At 52.5% G+C, this 21,579-nt stretch overlaps 1 protein-coding gene across 2 annotated transcripts in view; it reads right to left on the bottom strand.

Moving 5' to 3' along the window:
- EDA (ectodysplasin A) overlaps positions 1–12,819 on the bottom strand; it is a 67,260-nt gene extending 54,441 nt beyond the window's left edge. For both annotated transcript variants that reach the window (XM_051789616.1, XM_051789626.1), the window contains exon 1: positions 12,544–12,819. In XM_051789616.1, coding sequence (XP_051645576.1) covers positions 12,544–12,819 — 276 coding nt within the window. The remainder of the gene's footprint in view (positions 1–12,543) is intronic.
- Positions 12,820–21,579: the final 8,760 nt, after the last annotated feature.

Genomic DNA, 21,579 nt, shown 5'->3' with positions numbered 1-21,579 from the left:
CTCCCCTGGCACAACTTGAGGGCATTTCCTCTTGTCCTGTCACCTGGGAGAAGAGACCGATCCCACCTGTCTACAGCCTACTTTCAGGTAAGAGGGAAGGTCCCCCCTGAGCCTCCTTTCGTCCAGGCTGGGCCCTCCCAGTTCCCTCAGCTGCTCCAGACCCTTCCCCAGCTTCATTCCCTTCCCTGGACTCGCTCCAGCCCCTCAATGTCTTTCTCATCACGAGGGGCCCCACAGTGGCCCCGGGATTTGAGGGGCCCCAGCAGTGCCCAGCTGCCACAGCATCACAGTCTGACCCTCTGTTTCTCAGAGATTCACTCAAAGAGGTAAGAGACACCAGCCTTGGGGTTTCCAGACCGAAATTTGCATCAAGGCCCAGCACCAGCTACTGCAGCCCCCTCAGAACTACCCTCAGGCACCACCGAGGCTGAACCCCCCTGGTGACACTGCTGCACCTCTGTCTGACCACTCAGCCTACAGCCACTGCCATCATTCACACTCAGTACTCAATCCAACACTCCTTGACTTCCTTCAGCACGATACCGGAAGGTGTAGCAAAGTCCACTGTGCCTTTGAAGCCTCTTGACCCACAAAGCCCAGCTCTGCTGATCTGCACATGCAGCAATCAGCACTTCCAAAGCTGATTGACAGGTTTTTCTTCCCCATGGACAACAACCCTGGCAGGTCACGTTGGAAAAAACCTTTAATAGACAAAAAGGTCAAACTCAGCCCAAACCAACCACCAACTCATGATTTCCAAAACAAGCAACACAATTCCCTGAACCTAAAGCTAAAATGGAGCACTGTGCAGGACTCTTCATCCTTCTGCAACTCAAGCTGCCACACTCATCTCCACTGGCTTCCAGGCAACCTACACCAGTAGAGCTCCCTAAATCACTCACATTATGGTGTCAAAGCCATCTCTACACCAAGCCCAGCTGAATCAACCAACCTAAAAGCCACCACAGCAGTAGCCGCCGGGGACACAGGACCAACAGGGCACCATGTAGAACATGGACAATCTCTTCCATCTCTAAACCGCTGGTAACCGCCATAAATTTTCCCTACAAAGCCCAAGAACTTCAAACCCAGAGAACCAGCCTTAAAAAAAACCCATCCAAGCAGTTGCCCTGGGTTTTGTTACTGCTGTTACATCGTAGGCGCCCGTCAGCCTGACACGTCCCGACACGAGAGCCCTCAGGAGCCCCGACCAAAGGAACCCACGGCTCCTCTTGCTCTGTCAGACCTCTCCTCAAAGCACAATTAACTGTGCTGCTCCCCCACAACCAACCTCCTTACCAGCACGAACATCTCATGTGGGTCCGTTTCGGGGTAAGACCGAAAATAAAGACGAGGGAAGGCGAATTTCTGGAAGAGCAGTAACTCCAGCTCCGTTCTGGGAACGTAAGGCATATTTCATGGGAAGATGTCAGCTACTCGCATTTAATGCTGACAGTGTCATTTGCCCTTCAGCGAGAAGAAAGGCATGTAAGCAACACAAACCAAACGAAAATTTCCCCATTGCGAAGCATTTCTGCCAGGAAACACAGTCCCAGTGTCATGTTTCTTATGCCCTTCCTTGTACAATAACCCTCGAAGGCCACACTTCCAAAGTTTTATTACTCGGAATTTCACATGCCAGAGTTCACAGAGCATCCCAGACACCCTTTGGACCAGCTTCATTCCAGTGCCTTTCTGCATCATGTAAAATGACATTGAAATCAGGGGGGGCAGCTGGATCAGGACCAACATCACCACTTTAAAACCTGAAATAACCTATTTTTCCTGATTTTTCAAGTCAAAGTGTCCCTAATTCTCACAAATGCAGCTTTACTTCATTCTCCAAACACAAACAACGACCAGGACAGAGAGAATGGTGGATGAGCATGTGGCACAGTACACTGATCCTGCCAGAAACATTTATTACTATTTAATAACACTTAAGACCAATTCCAGCCCCAGCACCAGGCAATGGTGAAGCCCAGCTGGGGTGGGGGTGAAATAACTTTTGGGGTCACAGCAAGGGCTGCAAAAGTTACTCCCCTCCACCCCTTCCAAACTCAGTTTTTACTGCCCAAATCAAATGTTTTCCTTTAGTTGTTTTTAAACCACCTCTAAGAGCCCCACAGACTAAAGTTAGAAAGCATCACGCAAAAAACGTTCAATTCCAGTGTTTTTAAAACTGTTTCATGCACTATCTCACCACACTTGGCCTCACTCCAATTAACCACTAAATGCCAAGGAGTCAAACAAAAGAGTAAAAAATCATTTGTTATCTCGAAGCTGCATCTGCTGACGAACTCTGCAGTGGGTTTTTGTTGCTATTGTTCCCCAGGTTTGGGCTCTTTGAGTACTTAACGATAACAAAATCGTTAGGTAAATATGTCAGGAGACCTTCCCTGTCAGCCGTCGCCTCGGGGTGTGATTTCTGTTCACAGACATAAAAATTTTTGCTATTTGCCAGATTTCAGATAGCAAACTTGGATCCCCTGGGAGATACCTGGCGCTGCTCTTGTGCACCCGCAGCAGGAATATTTAACTGCTTCAGTACCTGGTGCTGACACGCAGCTCAGAGCCACACGGGACCTCCTCTGGGACCTGACCAAATGTAACTGCCCCAACCTCCCCCATCACAATTATCATTTATAAATTGGGTTTTCAGCATCTTCAGATATGGAAAAATATGGTTGGGAGTCAGGAGGACCCATCAGCAGGGAAGCTCACGGTCAGGGGTCTCTGGAGGTGTTCTCCTGAACCCACCTGCAGCCACCTGCACACAACTGGGCTCAGAAAGTCTTCTTTAGGAACCAGCTAGCTAATGTTTCAGCCAAAATCCCTCCCTGGTCCAATATCTAGGTACCAGAGGGGAAGAACTTGAGTTATTCTCAGCTTAACGTGACAATCAGTCCTCACCTCAGCCAGGGGACTGCAGAGAGTTCCAACAGCCCTTGCACGAGGTGCTGCTGTCTGGAAGGGGGGCAAGGGTGGAAGGAAGGGGATGGGAAGCATCACTAAGGCACTGAGAACCCCCAAATACCATATCACTTCCAAACAGCCCAGTCATCCTGCAAAGCAGGAGAAAAGCAGCCCAGCAGCTTAGGGAGGAAAGAGTTGACAGCTCTTTGCTGTATCCAGCGTCATTTTCCTTGGCAAATCCAGGCTGTTGTTGGAGGCTTGCGCCAGCCGAGCTGAGCCTGCAGGAGCAACACTTTGTATTTAACACTTGAAGACCTCAACTCCCCAGAGCTCATCCCATGGCCCCATCCCGGCCGGCACACATGGGGCCGGCACACGTGGGACCAGCCCTGGCACCACACACGGAGCCAGGCCCTGCCCAGGCCCTGCAGCCACACACGGGAGGGGGAATCACCTGTCGTGCACGTGTGTTTGGAGAGGGATCCTGCTTTTACAGGGATGTGCTGCTCTCCCCTTGGAGTGTGCACCGGCGGCCGTGCCCGCTCCGGGGCTTCACCACCGGCTGGGAATTCACAGCAGGGGTGATGCCAAGGTACCAGCAGGAAGCTGTGGAGCCCAGCCTGACTCCCAGAGTCCATGGCACAGTGGTTTAGGGATTTAGGGATTCCCCTGCTCCATCTGCTGCTCGTGCTGAGCCCAAAATGAGAACCTTAAAGCTTATCCAGTCCCACCCCCTGCCATGGGCAGGGACACCTTCCACTATCCCAGATTGTTCCAAGCCCCACCCAACCTGGCCTTGGACATTTCCAGGCATGGGGCAGCCACAGCTTCTCTGGGCAACCTGTGCCAGGGCCTCACCACCTCACAGGGAAGAATTCCTTCCCAATATCTCATTTAAATCAACCCTCTATACTTTAAACCCATCGCCCCTTGTCCTTGCACCCCCAAGTTCTAAGCAGACCAGGAATCTGTGGATGAGCCGTATTCTGAGCCAAAACAACTCTTGTCAACAACAGGAGAAAACTCCAAATTGGCAATAAAGATATTGCTAAATAGAAAACTTAATAATCCTTTAAAAATGGCAATTAACATCTTTTAACTTTGCCTTCCCTCCCCACCATAGAAAAGGTCTCCTTTTGACCTCAAAAATCTCCCAAAATTTACTCCAATAGCATATGGAGGTAACTCCTGGTTGGCTCCTCTTGCCCTTGGATGGGATCACTCCCTTTCCCAGCAAGAGTTAACACCCCAGACTGAGCAAGCACCAACAAGCCCTTCCACCGCCCCAAGGCAGCCAACTACTCACTGAGTTCATTATCACTAAAAAGATACAAACAGCTGCAGTATAAAACCCAACTATTTTCTTTATGGGTTTTCATCCTGCTCTCTAGATGCACCTCATCAGCTGCACGTCCAGCAATTCTCAGTTAGAGCTGATTTTTCTGCCACAGGGTATGTTTTATGGGAAAATGTGAGAATTTCAGCTTTCCAGGCAGAACTGTTGCCTCCCCTGCAGCCCCCGGGAACAGCAGCAAAGCAAAAAATTACAACAAACCCCTCACTTTCGAGTCTGAACTGTCTCATCCTCTCAGCATCAAGGCAGGTTGGCAACAGTGCCAGCTACCAGCTTTAAATGCTTTATCCTATTTTCCTATCCCATGGGAAAATTAGAATAAAGTGCTGGTAAAGGGTAGCGGTAGCTCAGCAATTTGTTTGCAAAGTTAAGGAAATAATTGCTCCAAAATTATTTCCTGGATTAATTTCACCGAGCCCAGCACGTGGAGAAGACTGGAAGGATCATACAAAGTCTGTTTAGGCCATTAGTGCCTGTCCCACACAGTGTCCCCATCCCCACACTTTCCTGGGAAACCCAGGAAAAGCTGCTGACACTTCATAGATCAGATAATAAAAGGAAGGATTCAAAGATTTGTTTCTTTATAGAAAATATAAATATTATTATCAAATAATAATGATATTCAAATACTTTGATTTTTTCCCCCTGCTGGACAGGACACACTGGTGTTCTCACCCCTCTGGGAAGGAATGCAAACATCAGTCGATTAAAATAAGAAACAGAAAAGGGAGAAGAGACAGCAGGGAACTTGCTCAGAGAAGCTGTAGAAGTGTCCAAGGCCAGGTTGGACAGGGCTTGGAGCAACCTGGGATAGTGGAAAGTGTCCCTGCTCATGGCAGGGGGCGGAACAAGATGGGCTTTAAGGTCCTTCCCAAGCCAAACCATTCCATGATTCTGTGATTAGGCAGCACCACAACCCAACACAGCATGTCCCCAATTCTCCCATCCACATATGATTTACAGTTTCAGAGCTGGTATCTGCTCTGAGGTGGGTTTTACTTCCAGTGCTGCCTTAATAAACATCCTCGCTGTCTCCCCCTCCAAGGTGCTTTGTTCTCAGGAGAGGCTGAAAGCTCAGAGGTGCCATGAATTGCAAAGAGGGATTAAAGGACAAAGGGCCAGCCCCCCACTGCCCTGGGATGGGATTTAACCCACTGTGTCACCACCTGGGACACCGGGCACTGCCAAAGAAGGGAAACACCGGAGATAGGGAGGGTTTGACCTCCCAAAGCCACATCTGCATCCTCTCTGTGACTGTGCTGGCCCAAACTGAGCCCACGCCTGGGTTAAGCCAGAGGCAGCTCTGGCAGGAGGGTGAGCCTTCCCCAGCCCCCTCCTCCTCCTCCCTGCTCCTGGAAGCAGCCAGCAGCTCCCAGCCCTTGTATCCATGTCCTGCTGCAACGTGCAGTGACCACAGCCCCGAGCAGCACAACACAACCCTGGCCATGGCACAACACCACCGGGAAACGTCCACCCCGGCACAGCCACACAGCGGGAAATGTCCACCCCGGCACAGCCACACAGCGGGAAATGTCCACCCCGGCACAGCCACACAGCGCTCACCGCAGCGAAGCCACCACAGCACAGCCACCCACCACAGTGCCACGCCAGTCATCCCCCCGTGGTGCAGCACCCACCACAGTGCCACGCCAGTCATCCCCTCGTGGTGCAGCACCCACCACAGCGCCACGCCAGTCATCCCCTCATGGTGCAGCACCCACCAGGGCACAGCCACCCAATGCCTGCTGCTGCAAAGCCACCGAGCTCAGCCCCACGCCATGCAATGACCCCCGATCCCGATGGATCCCTCGCAGCTCAGCACGTCCCAGGATTCCATGCCATGCAGCACAGCTCTGTCCCATGAAACACTGGCCATTTCAAAGCCATACAAAAAAACCCCACGACGTGCAACCCTGGACCGAGCAACTCAACCCCAGGCCATGCAATGCCTCCTGTTGCAAAGCCACCCAACTCCACACCACACCATGCAGCGAGAGCCCAGGCCACACAAACCCCTGCCATGCAATGCCCTCCGTTGCCAAGCCATGCAATGCATCTCCCTGACGTGCAACCCCCACCACTGCAAAGCCACACGACCCAATGCCCACCGCTGTTCTCCCACGCCTCTCCCGACACACTCCGGAACAAACTCCCGAGCAAACCCTAGAGGAGGCTCGTGCTGGTGCCAGGGCCCATCGCTGCCCGGTTCCTCCTCACTCCATGCAGAGTTGAAGCACTCACAGCCTCCCATCCCATCTCCAGTCGCTGCCGTTTCTCCTGGTGCTGGAGTGCAGAGCCTGGCAAGCCAAGGTGCAGCCCCGAGGTGCAGCCCCGGCAGGAGGATCCTGGCACTCCCCATTTGGAAGGAGTTACAGCCCTGGCACCCCATCAGTGTGATCCTGCCTGGTTAGTACTTTGCACTTACAGCAGCATTTCATTTGGGCTTATGGAAAGAGCTCATTTTCACAGGCACCCATCTGGGAGTGATTATTCCTGCTGTAGTAGCATCCAGGCCCGACTGGCATCGGCACCATTAGCACACAAAAACCAGAGTTTAACAAGAGAGCACTTACCACTGCAACCACCCCATAAAGGCACTTAACTATGTTAAAATTGCATCCAAATCTCCCTGTAATTCCACGCTTGTGCACAATGGATCCTGACAGATTACACCTCTTCAGAGACACACTTACCACTCACTCACTGCACGGAATTTACTCAGTGCTTCACATCCCCCAAGCCCCCTCAGCCTCTCCCAGACCGGCTACCTTCTGCAGCCAGACACCTCTAAAAATAACATCCTCCTAAAGTGTTGAAAGATATTAAAATATAAAGCCATTAACATATAATAAGACTGGAATGAGAGCTCCGCATGCTCTGAAGCTCTCAGGGTTTGGCTTCCAGTCAAGAAAAATATATTGGATTAGTATGAGAGCAAAATTAGGATGGTGTGCAGTTTAATTAGCATTACAAGACACTACATGTGTATGGGAGAGCAGAGAAGATTTATGTTATTATGTGGTAAGAAAAATAACGTTAAAATGTTAGAATAATATGGGTTTGATACGGCGCTATGTACTCCGGGGTTAAGGGAAAGATAACTCTGGAATGCCACTGAGTCTTCTTAAAAACCCAGGTTTGAGGGTTTGCCAGTGAACTCCTCGAAAAATTGTGGAAAAACCCTGCAATTTGGTCACGAGTCGGTCAAACACCCTGGCAACAACAACGGTCTCCATCAAGGAATTCAATAAACACTGGTAAAACATCCTGGTCCTCACACAAAGTCACAGTACTCGTGCTTCACAGAACCAGCAGAAAATAGAAATAAAGCAAACACAGCTCAGCTGGGGAAGGGGATGATGGGGCAGAGCTGGCAAGAGCCTGGAAGGGAAGGAAGCGCTGTGCTTCGATTGCATGCTCCCTGCTGCCCTGGTGTTATTCCTCTGTTAATCACATTCCTCTGTTTCCAGCAAGACATCAGCATCCCCACTCTCCTCCATAAGCTGCAGCCCATCCTCCTCTCCTTCCTGGGCATCACTGGATTCACCTCACAGTTGTTCCCAGCAGCCACAGCTGCCTGCACTCCCTAGGTCAATAATCCCTGTGATGCCGACAGAAGCTTCAAGACAGCAGTTGGAATTTATATTTCATATTTCCCAGCTGCTTCCTTTCTCCCAGAGGTGAGATTTTTCTCTGTTTACCTCCTCACTATTCCCATCTTCCCACACTTTGAGGGTGTCCCTGGCAAGATGCATCCATGGCCACCCTGTGCTCAGACATTCCAAAGCCACAGCTACTTTTTTTCCTCCCTTTTCCAAAGCAGAGTTCCTAAGCTCCAGCCCTCACAGTGAACAGCTCAGGAGTGGTGACATCCCACCACATACAACACAGTGTCCATCCCACCTGCTCAGTGTCAGGGGGCACAAGGAATGGCACCCAAACAGCATCATAAATCTGGGAATAAGGATGCTGGGAAGGTCCTGTTAGAGTTGAAGATGTCCCTGCCCATGGCAGCGGGGTTGGACTCCATGGCCTTGAAAGGTCCCTTCCACCCCAAAGCCTTCTGTGATTCTACAGTTCCAGGGACCAGCCAGGCTGTCTGCACACAGCCAAAGGAGACAGCTCCTGCTCACACCAGGGATTAACACCACAATACACACAGGGATGCACCTCCAACCCCCGGGGCACAGCTCATGCTGTATTGAATTTCCCAGTGGATGCAGCACATCAGATTTTGCCTGGAATATTCATAGGCATAGCAGCAGGACTATGTTTTCTATCTGATATCAGGCAGCCCCCCCTTCCTGCGCAGACCCTTGGGCAGCCTCTGGAATGTCTGTCGAGGACAGGCACTCCTGAGGCTGGAATGAAGGCAACCAGAGCCCAGCATTAACCAGACAGAGCTCTGTGGGCTCCTTTACTGCCCTGTGAGAGCCTCCTCCAGCTACAACCAGGACCACAAAGTGGAATTCGAGGGAAAACCCACCATAAATCACATCCCTAATCACCATCTTGCTTCTGCACAGACCTGGCATTTCCATAACCCAGGATCAGAGTTGTGAAATCCCAACACACATGTCCTGAGCAGGTATTTAAAGGTCTGAGCCTGCAGGACAGTGTGCAGAGGCTGCTGATGCTGGAGAAGTGTTCCCAGGACACTCTGCTCAAAGCTTTCAGCACATGGCCAGGTTTCAGTTTGGCCCCAATCCATCACTGCCAGTGCAGCCTCCTGGCTCAGGAAGTAGGTACCAGACAGAGGGGTGAAGGTGCATGGATGAGCTACAGGTATGCTCAGGGTGGGAGAAGCCTCTGGAGCAGCTTTTATACCTTTAGACCCTTTGACAGCACATTGTGCCAATCAAACCTGCTTCTGACTCAGGAGCTGGGATTGACAAGAATGGGCAAAACAACTTCAATTTCACACTGGTGAGGGCAAAGAAAGGAAGAAATTCTTCCCTGTGAGGGTGGGGAGGCCCTGGTACAGGTTGCCCAGAAAAGCTGTGGCTGCCCCATCCCTGGAAGTGTGCAAGGCCAGGTTGGACGGGGCTTGGAGCAACCTGGGCTGGTGGAAGGTGTCCCTGCCCATGGCAGGGGTGGATCTGGGTGAACTTTGAGGTCCCTTCCAACCCAAACCATTCCAGGATTCTCTGTAAGTCAGGAATGCCAATGTGAGCACTACTCAAAAGCGGGAGCATCCCGTGTTAAAAAGGTGAGGAGCAGAGACCAGGAACAGACACCATGGCACAGAGGAAGGTGAACACTGGGAACAGAACTGCTGCTCAGCACATTTTTTTGGATGACTCAGCACTCCCCTCCCCCCTTCCCCCAGCTGCAAGCGCCTCCACAATTAGTTTGATTCGACAGAACTGATGGTATTTGATCCCATTCCAAAGCCAGCCTTTGGCAGCTTTTCTGCCTGTCTCGGGACACTCTCAGGGCACACACTCTGCTTGGCATTGGCCAAAAAACATGTTTTGGCAGAAACGTGGCACGACACGGATTTGGTTGGAGAAACAGCACAGGAACAATGCTCTGCACAGCTCAGATATTACAGGGGTGATTTTTTGACAGCAAGATACAATTTAATTTAGGCATAAAATACTCCAAAGGGCAGGAAGCAGTGTCCTGCTGCGGATCTCCACGAGTGGAGCCACAAGCAAAGTGCTCAACAGAATCCCTCTCCCATCCCACAGCACACCCACCCGAAGGCATTATTTGGATTTTATCCCACCAGCCAAGGCTGAAGGCACCAGTGCTCCCCAAACCCACTCTTGCACCTCAGAGCACTCGAAGAGTCGATGAATTAAAGCAGCACTAACAAACCCCTCATCTCGCAGCCAACGTGGTGATGCAACAGCCGGCGGGTTCTGGGACAAAGATGTGGACTACAATGCCTCACCCTCTGCCATGAAAAACTGCCCTTGGATCCTAAATGAGTTACATATTTGGATACCCTGTAAGATAGGGAAGCGGGGCCTTATCGAGCTGCCAAATCTCACTCCTGTCATGAGGTCATTTCTGGCACGTGGCCAGGTGAGATTTCAGCCAAAATCTCGGTGCTGACCATCGCTCCCCATCCTTCCCCCCCTCGCTCCTCTTCCTCCTGCCTCAGGTCAGGAAGGCAGGGAAAAATAAAAAATAAAGAAAAAAAGGGTCAGGAAGGGCAGTGTCTTTTGTTTTTAAACCAGCCTGTACAATCACAACACACACACACTCATTACTCAGTCTCTTCATTGACAACACTTCACACAGCTGAGGGGCAGTTTGAGGGCTCAGAGCGCCACGGTCTTTGGGATGCCAGGTACCCCCCAACACACCCCAACTCTGACCGTGGCCCCCAGCAGAGAAATGTCATCGACCAGATCTCCTGAATTAATTATTTAGTAATTTTGGCTTCATTTTTGCAAGCATCACATGCACGGGACCACACTTTGGGTTTACAGCAGCACAGCTTGGAAAAGCTGCGAGGAACCCCACACGCCCCCTGAAGCTTGATGATAACTTTCTGAGTAAAGCTGTTTGCAAACACCTCGTTTCATTGCTTTAACCATCGAAGGGATGTACTCACAGCACCCCAGGACGTGGAAAGTGGTTGTTTTTAGCTGCACATCAACTCAAGTAAATGGCAAGGCAGAAAATTCAGCACGGAATGGGGTGAGCAGCACTACTACAAATCCCATTAATCACACGTTGTCACGGCAGTTCCCAACCGGGGCAGTGAGGTGCCAGCGCCCTGGACATTCAGCCTTCCCCATGTCCCCACTACCAGGAAACTTCCTCTCACAACCAACTCCTTCCATACATCCCAAAGAATTTTCCATCTTAAGCCTGACAGGCCAGATGTAAAAGAAAGAAATAAATAATTAGCGTTACCTTATCTGGAGTACGTCAGCTGTACCAGCAATGCCTGGATCTCCATACGCATCCCGAGACAAATTACCTAACGCTGTAATTTATGAACGTCTCAAGTATTTGCCCTGGTATTTCATTATGCACTCGCTGGAAAGAAGAGCTCTAAAGACTAAACAGATCCAGCACGATAACACGAAAGGCACTCCAGCCGCGTGCTATTCCAAGGCAACCCAAGAATCCCAGCACGACATCGAGCTGCTCCGGCTCACTTAGTGTTGACACTGCCGAGGCAGAGAAGGGAGAACGGAGAGCCATGACCCGAGAGCTCAGGTTCCCTCCGGTTCAGCGCTTAACTGGGATTTTATTGTGGGAAGCTGCGGGATCCGGCAGCGGTGGAAGCGCAGCCCGGCTTTCCCGGGGGCAGCCGAGGCCGGCGCGGCGGAACCGCTGCCCGCTGCCAAGTGGGAGGAAGAGTTCCCAAACTCGCCGCTTTATCAAAGCTATTTTTGTCCTTCCTCCCCCCACATTGATAAGTAGCAGGGCGAGGACCGCCGGGGTGCTGGGGTTTGGCGTCTCCCCCCGAAACCCCGCTGGGACACCCCCGGCAAAGCCACCCGGCACCTCTGGGGAGCGGGCCATCCGCTCGGGAGGCTCAAGGGGGAGGAAACTCCTTCCTCCAGCTTATCCTGCTCGCAGCGAAGTTTCGTGCCTGGAAAAAATGAGCTAAGTTTGCGAGCGGAGGCCCCAGCTCCGCTCCGGCTCTCCGGAGGCTCTCGGGACAGGCGACCCCCCCGGGGGCTCAGGACAGCCGTGGGGACAACCGGGAGATAGATGCCAACCTGTCCTGCACAGAGTCAGGAGCTGCTGCAGGGGGGACACCGAGGCATCACGGGCAAGGCTGTGCACCTGGGTTGAGGGGGAACTGAGATAACGAAACCCACCCCAGCTGGAGGGAGAGGAGCGAGCGGAGGGCGATGCGGGACTGGGATCCCCCGCACACCACGGGTACGGGGTGACCTGTGCGGGGCTCCCCGGCCGCTGCACCCGCGGCCGGGGGTCCCCCAAAGGCCGGGGCAAAGCCGCTGCCCTCGGCCAGGGCTGGGCTATCGGGAGCGGGTTCGACGCGGCGGGGCTGTGGCTACAAGGAGGAGGCGGCAGCAGGTGGAGCGCGGACGGTCCCGCAGCCCCGTCACCCCAGCCAGGGCGAGGGAACCCGCGCTCCCCCCGCGCTTCACCCCCGCACCAGAGTTTGGGGCTTCCCCCCTTTTCCAAGTAACCCCGACCGGGGGGCTGTTCCCCCAAGCGCCCCGGGGAGCGGCACCCGCGCCGGGGATGGACGGGGGACGGAGAGGGGATGGAGGGGACATGGAGGGGGGATGGAGCCCGACACCGCGGTGTCCCCCGTCCCCGCCCGGACCCACCTGCTGGCGCCGCTCCGCGCCCTCGGCCGCTCTCTGCGGGCGGCCCGCGGCGGGGGCTCCGGGCGCTGCCGCCGTCCCGTCCCGTCGCGGCGGGGCCGCGGGCTGCGGGCCGCGGTCGCGGCGGAGCTCGGAGCGCAGCTCCAGGTAACAGCCCAGCGTCAGGACGTGCAGCGCCAGCGACAGCGCGAAGAAGCCGAGGAAGAGCCGCCAGCTGCCGCCGCCGCCGCCGCAGGAGGAGCAGGCGCGGGCCGCCGCCGCCCTGCGCTCCGCGCCCATGGTGCGCTCGGGCGGAGCGGAGCCGAGCGGCCCCCGCGCTGCTGCTCCCGGGGCGCGCCGGGCACCGCGGGCTGCGCGGCCGGGCCGCCTGCCCCCGCCAGGGGGCGGGGCCGCGGGCACGGGGCGGGGCCCAGGCCGCGGGGCGGGGCCGAAAGGCGGGGAGGGACGGGGCCTGGCAGAGGATGGGGCGGGGCTTCGCCTCAGAGGGGCGGGACCAGGCGCGGTGGGGGCGGGGCTCCGCCGGGGAAGGGCCGGCGCGGCGCCCCGCCAGTGGGCGTGGCTTCGGCGGGGAGGGGCGGGGGCGGGGCGGGGCCCGGTTCGCCAGGTGGGCGGGACTTCGCCCGCGGCGGGGCGGGGCCGGGCGATGGGCGGGGCCAAGCGGAGCCGGAGCCCCGCCCCGCTGCGCGCGGGAGCCGTCCCGGGCCCGATCCTGATCCTGGTCCTGATCCTGATCCCGATCCTAGTCCTGGTCCTCGTCCTGCTGCCCACCAGCTCCCTCACCGGACCCCAGTAGAGCCCCCCGGCCCCTGGGTTGCTGGAACAGCGGCAGGAGGGCAGCAGGACCCTCCAGCTGAGCAGGGGGACCCCCAAACGAGCCTTTGCACCACGGGGAGCAGTTTATTGACCGTTTATAGTCGAGGAAGCAACGTAGCAAAAGGAGTCTGCAAAGTCTTCGCAGGTTCTATTACCAGTCAGAGGGTTTAATGGATAACGAGATAGATAATGAGATTAATAAGGTGCTGTGTGATGCTCACCTGCCACGGGCTGCAAGGAAATTTGGATCCAGCGTTGGAAACTACGTGAGCAAACCAGAGAGGTGACCTGACAAAAACAGAATGTGATTTGGAAAAATAAAAGGAAAAAAAGAATGAAATAAGTTGTTAATGTCAGGACAGGAGGCTGTGAGGGGGAGGCAGGAGGTGGCACTGCTGAGGATTCCAGCTGGTGGGGAAGGAAGTGCTGGGAAGGGATGTCAGAGCTGCCACCAGCTCTCCAGGAAGGGCCCCCTCACCAAGGACTGTCACCAGCACATCCCTGGGATTGGGGTCCTGATCCCCTGGGTGGGCTCGGGGAGCTGGGTGGTCCTGTGCAGGTCTGTGTTCCCATCATCCCAGAGGCAGGGTGAGGTTCCCACAGGGCTGTCCTTTCCAGCCCTTCCAAGTCCTGGAGCACATCGTCTGGGAATTTGTGGGGTCTTCGTCACACAGATCACAGCCATAGAGAGTCCAGTGGTGGCTTTGTCCTGCCTTTGGGGAGGAGGACGACCTTTTCCAGCCCTTGTTTTCCTGCAGTAGGGCTTTTCCTTCAAGTTTTGTGTCATAGACATGAAATTACATGAGAAGCCTCTGTTTTCATTTAAGAAAGAAATGTTTCCCTAATATTTGTGAAGAAAAAAACTGGAAGCATTAAGCTCTGCCAACTCCAACAACTGAAGAGCAGAAAGCAAATAAACACAAATGAACCCTCTGTTCAAAACTCCGTAATTATTGTAGGAACATTCATAATTATTTGAGTGCTTAGTGTTGTTACTGGTTTTCACAGAAACACAGAATATCCTGAGTTGGAAGGGACCAACATGGATCATCGAAGTCCAACTGCTGCACCACCAAAATCCTGTTTTTCAAGGTCAAAATCCCAAACCAACCATAGACTGACTGACCCAGACTTGCAGTGGCCTCGTTCCATTTTCAAGAGTCATTTATGTTACTTTTAGAGTGAATTGCAGAGGTCAAGTCACCCCTGTGGTTGGGTCAGTGGGAAGACATGAGCTCACCTTTCCTGCCCGGACCTCACCAGGGACATTGGCCAAATCCTCAGACTGAGGGATTTCTGCCTCCTAGAGCAGATTGTTCAGCATCCCACTAATTAAAAAGGATTTAATTAATATATATTTAATATGTGTCTTCCCAGACCTGAGAGATCCTCATGCCCGGACTGGTTGAGCCCCACAGTCGATGGTTCCGCTGGTTCTCTGGTGGTTTATTTTCATTTCTCTTGTTCTGAACATTCATCCCCTTTCACTGCCACCCCTGATTAACTTTGTTACATGGATAAAGAACCAGGACTCCAAGGGGTCCTGGTCCAGGAGAGGCAGGAACCAGAGGACAGGGAAAAATGCAGAAGCAACAGGGATTCTCGATGCTATGGACGGGAAAATAAAGAACAGTCAGGAGGGTCCTTGGGAGGGTGGGCAGAGGCTGAGGAGGAGGAGAACACTCAGAGGACATGTCTAGAATGACTTTTTCTCTTGATTCCCAAACTTGCTGGTTTTTTCCCATTATCCCCTTCCCATCCCAGCAGGATTTAACCAAAGGTGGGAGGAACCTGCTGTAGCTCAGGAGATCTCCCTTCCCTCTGGAACGGGTACAACTCTCTGCATAGCACAGGGCACTCCATGGCAGGTCCCAGCTCACCTCTCCATGCGAATTCCACAGATCTGGGAATCTCTCAGAGGGATCTTGTAAAGCAGATCTGAGCCCATTCCGTATTGACGTTTTGGCAACAGCTGTAGTTTCTGCAGCGGCAACAGAGTCAATTTTAACATGTGTGACCTAAAAGCTTTGGAATTCCCGACTTTCCTTTGAGGAAAGCTCGGCTAAACTGCAGGAAAGCCATCCCTTAGTCTCTCAGTGGTGTCAGCAACAACGTGAGCACAATAAAGTCTCCTGAAACCTGAAGTCCTGGCGCGCCGACAGCGCATCCGCAGGCGTTTACAAGCCCTCAGGATGGAGGATCCTGGTTTTATAGGGTCTCCACACAGCCCTACAATTACCATTCCTTTTCCCCAGTGAGATCCAAGATGTTCCATACAATCTGCTTTGCTTAAGACTGTTTCTTCAATAACTATGAGCTCTGTCTGTGCAGGAAAGGTCTATTTGTTTCCAGCTGCTTCCATAGGGGCACAAATCGAGCAACACATTTGTGTTATGAGAGCAAGAAGTACTAAGGAATTGTGTTCACAGGATGCCTCCTTCCTGGCTCTGTGCTATTCCAAGATTTTCCCTCTCTCTCACACCATGACTGTCTCTCTCTGATCCCTCCCATTTTACTCCATGAATTCTTATAACATTTAGTTGCCCAGAGAAGCTGTGACTGCCTCATCCCTGGAAGTGTTCAAGGCCAGGTTGGAGAGGGCTTGCAGCAACTTGGGCTAGTGGAAGGTGGGAAGGTGGCAGGAGGTGGCACTGGATGGGCTTTTTACAGTACATCCTTTTTACAGAGAATGAAAAATTGGTGTATTGACTCTTCCTGTGCTTATTTTCATGTTTTCCCCCTCAGAAATCAGAAGATTCTGACTTCTAAGAACCAGCAGCACACTGACACCTCATTCTCCTGTGCAGCCAAGCCCCTGCTCTGCTCTGAAGGAAGATGGAGGCCTGGTGGCTCCGTCAGCTCCCCTGTTCCATCCCAGAACACGCGGGAGGAGGTTGGGCTGGGGAGGCTGAGCTCAGCCTAAACACAGCTTCTTCTAGAGGGGGTAACCAAGATGTTGCCGTTGGTTCTGTTGTATGTTTATTTATATGTTATTTGGTGCTAATGAAAACCAAATGTTCGGAATCTATTCAGTTCTTTAACTTTTATAGACTCATTGTCTTTATTTTCAACTGTGCAGCCGTCTCCCAGCCCACCCTCCCCCGGACTCATGGCAGTGCCGTCGGTGTCCGGCCTCAGCTGTGCTCTTACTCATCCTGGCTGGAACAATGATATTCCACACCACGTTATACAACCTCCCCGGTGCTGCCTCTGCCTCTGCCCCCGACCCCTCGGCTCCCCACGGGCTCCCCACGGCCCCGGGCAGGACCAAGCCATTGTCCTGGGGGGTGCTGGTTTCGGGATCCGCCGGTGCCAGGGAAACAGGATACGATCTGTGCCTCGAGGAGAGATGTGATACATGAAAGGCACCCTTCCAGAGAGCCCAGAGCCCACGCTGCCCCTCGGAGCAGGGGCACCCACTCAATAAGGAAGGGGAACCCTAACACTGAGCCTGGCCAGGAACCACGGGGAGGGGGCTCATCTCCCCTGCCCCTTGGCAGGGCTTTCTCCAGGCTCCGGCATCCCTGGTGCCATGGTTTATTTTCTGGGGGGGTGTTGGGTTGTAGGTTGGGCTCAGCCATCTCAGAGGTTTTTCCTGTGATTCTCCTGACCTGTTTTCCGGGGATTCAGTGCTCCTCAGGGAGCATCCCACCCAGCCACACTGCCCAGGTGGGAGAACTCCAAAGCAGACCCCTCCTGACCTAAACCAAACAGTGACACCCTCACAGCACAAGGGCCTGGCAGCTGCTCTGCCCACATCCCTGACAGCCCCTTCCAGTGCCTGAAGGGGCTCCAGGAGAGCTGGAGAGGCACTTTGGACAAGGGGAATGGCTTCCCACTGCCAGAGGGCAGGGGTACATTAGATTAGCACCATATTTTGGGCATAGGAAACTGGAACCTCAGTTTCAGGACCATTGTGTCTTCTCCTTCCAGAGGGAATTCTGACAGCAGAGGTCCTGGAAATCTCCTGCCCCTGGTGGCACATGTGCCTGTTTCAGCCTCCTTGGCTTCTGCTTTAAATTCCATGGATCATCCTTTGAGGTAATTTGTGCTGAGCATTAGCAAAGACAAATGTAAAGTGACCCAAATCCTCTGGAGATGGAGGAGGGCCACAGCCTGAGCTGCAGGATAGAATCCCAGGATGGTTTGGGTTGGATGGGACCTTAAAGTCATCCCATCCCATTCCCTGCCTTGGGCAGGGACAACTCCCACTGTCCCAGGTTGCTCCAAGCCCTGTCCAGCCTGGCCTTGGACACTGCCAAGGATGGAGCAGCCACAGCTTCTCTGGGCAACCTGTGCCAGGGCCTCACCACCCTCACAAGGAAGGATTTCTTCCCAGTGTCCCATCTAACCCTGCCCTCTGGGAGGGTGAAGCCATTCCCCCTTGTCCTGTCCCTCCAGACCCTCATCCAAAGCTTAGTTTCAGACTAAACTTGAACTTTTAAGCTTTTTGGGTAGGGCAGGGCGAGTTCGGGGTAAAGAACAGAAACCCTTTAAAAAGGGAAAATCCAAGGAATTCATATCAAAGCAGGAACAGTCATAAGGATAACACATGGAACTGTCTTTTTCTGCTCACAGCCTTAGTGATTGAAAACTGCCCACCACAGCCCTGATCCAGCTACAGGACCCCACATCCGGGGCTGAGTTTCCAGGTGACCCAGGATTTCAGCAATTTGCAGCCTCGGGACTGTTGATAAGAGATGTCAGCAATAACCAAGGGAGGAAAACCCACGTGTTTGTTTTCCCAGAAATGCCAGAAGTGGTGGATTTAAGCGAGGAGAAAGATCACAAGGCTCAGTCGGAGTATCCTACATAACATAGCCTTAAACCAGCAATTTCCTCTGTGGAGCTTAAGTCAGATCAAGGCAGGATAAAGGTCTCCATGTGAGCCTGGCTGAGAGGATTTGGGAATGGGTAGGAGCCATTTGTTGGGGATGGAACAGTAAAAATTAAATGGGCTCTTACAGAGGCCTCTTTCAAGCAGCTCCGAGTGCCATCAGCCTTCATCTCCCCTCGAGGCTCCACGAGCTCTGGACTCCTGGCTTTGGGGAATGTGGCATTTCCAGGCTGAACCCACCGATATGAACACGTGTGTTTCATCTGAGAGTGAAAAAAGAAATGATTGAAAAATAGCAAACCATGTGATCTTTGTAAGGAGTAATTCCCTTGCCATTTGAGGTAACACAGTCTTGGATGGGAAGGCCGGTTCCTCTGGATCAATGGGATGAAAACATCTGCTTTATCTCAGAGAGATCTGAGAAGGTAAGACCTGACAGTTCTTTGTGGAAGTCTTTGCTATCTCCTTTGTACATCTAAATTACATTTATTGATATACAACGCTGACGTTTTGGGTAATGCTCGTGGATCTCACAACCTTCTGTTTCAAATTCACAGTCTTCCACCACTCAAACTATTATTATTTTTACCAGTCCCAAGGGCGTGCTGGAGTCTCTTTGGTACAAATTAGAAGGGCTTTTATGAAAAACTTACAGTTTATAGAAAAGAGGTTCCCTTTGGCTTCCCAACCCCGAGGTAGTGACAGCTCCCACCGGAGCCTCGCCCACAGCGGGTGTTTCAGCATCGACACATTCACAGCCCGGCTCAGAGGAGCTGACACCCTGGGAGGAACAGCAGTAATTTCCCCCAAGAGACAAAAAAAAAAAAAAGCCAAATGTTGACAAGTTTATGAATACAAACATGTCAGGGATGTTCTGACAGCAGGACTTTGCTCTGGGCCGGTCGCAGGTTTACCTGGGTTTGGTGGTTAAACCAGGCTGAGCTCTGAGTGAGGGGAGAAACAGCTTTGGGGAAGACAAGACCCATCCTGCACAGAACAAGTGCTAGGGTTGAAATGACCCAATGATCCCAACCTAAATAATTCTATTAAGAAAACCCCAAACTCAAAGAGTTTTGGTGCAAAGGTCAGGTCAAGGGTGAGGTGGCTGAGTAAGAGAGGAGGGAGGTGGGAAAATGCTGAGCCTGGAGAAAGAAGAGTCATAAAATCATGGAATATCCTGAGTTGGGAGGAACTCACAAGGATCATCAGTCCAGCTCCTGGCCCTGCACAGACACCCCAACAACCCCACCCTGTCCCTGAAAGGATCATCCAAACCCTCCTGGAGCTCTGGCAGCCTTGGGGCTGTGCCCACTGCCCTGGGGAGCCTGGGCAGTGCCCAAGCACCCTCTGGGGGAAGAACCTTTTCCTGAGATCCAACCTGACCCTGCCCTGACACAGCTCCAGCCATTCCCTGGGTCCTGTCACTGTCACATGGAGCAGGGATTGGTACCTGAGTGTGAGACCTTGTTACAGAAATCCATGGAAAAGGTGGCAGAGGTGCCTTCAGAGGTGAAGGGGAACTAGGAAATCCAAGAGAGATGGGGGCAGCAAACCCAGCCCTTCTCCCAGCCCTTTCCCCTCACAGGCTTTCCTTCAATGTAGTTAAAGCTCAATTAATAAAGACATGGTTGTTGTCAGAAGAGGAAACACATCAGTCTGACCTTGATCTTCCTCAGGTACCAAAATAGGTCCAACAGAATGACATAGACCCTTGTGCAGAGCCAAGGCCACGATCCAAGGGAGAAATCAGGATAAACAGGGCAAGGGAGGAAGAAATCAAGCAGTAAAACCCATCTGGCAAACAGCATCCAACATATAAATCCATATAAACCCACCTTCCACAGCCCTTCTGGGCTCTGCTGGGGCAAAGGGGATTCTAAGGGAAAATTAATTGTAAGCTCTTACTTAATGCAGACTTTGAGACAAAAAGAAAAGAACAAAAGAGTCCTCCAGGCAAAAAAAATGTGGAAAATGGCAATCATTAATAACTTCAACTCTTCACTACAGGATTTTCATCAGCTTGCTGAGGTGGCATTTCACTGTCCTGTCACAAAAGCCACAAACCCACCCAAAAGTACCTGTTTGATCACAGAGAAATAAATTAGGAACTTCTTACCAACATCAGGAGCTCCAGTTGGAGTGGATCCAGAACGTACAGACTTGGAAAGGCCAAAAAACATCCTGAAGCCTCCTGGTAGGTGGAAAACACACCCTGAAAGTGCATTGCTATGAGTAAGACTCCTCTCTTTAGGATTCTAAGTCTCCCAGGGTCAAGTGTTGGTGTGAAAAATGAGGCTCTCGCACACATTTTTAGGTCCACAGTAACAAGTTGCCAGATTTCCATGAATCCTGAGTTCTCCTCTGCCCAGGGAAGATAAAGAAGCTGCAGGGGCTCTGAAATGGTTCACAAATACAGATGTTTATAAGATACACATGCTTGAAAATGATATTTTTTGCTTTTTTGATAAATCAGAAAAGAGAACCTTGTGTGTCATCTGCTCAACCATATAAATAAGTCTATGAAAAGAGAATTCCTTATTCACATCCAGAAGGGATGAGGTTTGAAATCCAGACCCCACCCAGGATTTCAGCATCTGGAGAGTCCCATCTCGCACCTCAAAGCATTCCCAGGCCTGGACTTTGATTTGAGTCTGCAGCCCTTTGTGTTGTTTTCTCAGGGGCGCAGCATTTTCCAGGCTCTTTCCAGCAGAAACATTTCCATGCTGCCCATTGCAGTTTTTATGGAGTCACGAGGCAAATTTACAGCTGAGAAACTTCTCCCCCCTCTCCAGCCGCCTCCCAGCTTTGATGTCCACAGCCCTATAGCCATGAAAATTCATATCCACTTAACTCACACCAACTTCAATCCCTGCTAATGAAATCCCTGGGAATCAGCACGTTCCTGGGTGGATTTTCAGCTGCTGCATCAATTTGGGCACTGTGTGGCCACCAAGACATTGCCCTGGGCTCTGCCCTGTGCACACTGTGAGCTCAGGCAACCAGGAGGTTGGTGGGAATGAGCAATGGCACATGGATTGCTGGGATAAATCCTGCCAGCAGCACTCCCAAAGGGGAAAGCAATCCCAAAGATCCTCCTGAGAAGCCTGGTGCTGCATCCTGGCACCATGCATCAGCCCAAGCCCTTGCAGGCCCCTTATATGTGGTTCCCAAGGCTCAGCTGAGGCCCAGAGCTGCTCAAATTGGGGCAGTTTAGGGCACACCCAGAAGGAATCACTATGGAAAAAGGGATGGGGGCTGCAGGCATTGGGAATCACCTGAGCTGGTCTAATTCCCTGCAGCAGGATAACGTGGGGCACCTGTGGCCTCCTGGAGACAGGTTCCAGTGTGTTGTCCTGTCTGGGGGACTAAACATTCTGCCATCTTCCCTG

The sequence above is a fragment of the Manacus candei genome, unplaced genomic scaffold (genome assembly GCF_025592945.1).
Source record: "Manacus candei isolate 608988 ecotype Guabito, Panama unplaced genomic scaffold, ASM2559294v1 h1tg000003l, whole genome shotgun sequence".
Lineage (NCBI taxonomy): Eukaryota > Metazoa > Chordata > Aves > Passeriformes > Pipridae > Manacus > Manacus candei.
The sequence above is the reverse complement of the archived record's forward strand: the minus strand, read 5'-3'. Positions and strand labels throughout refer to the sequence as shown.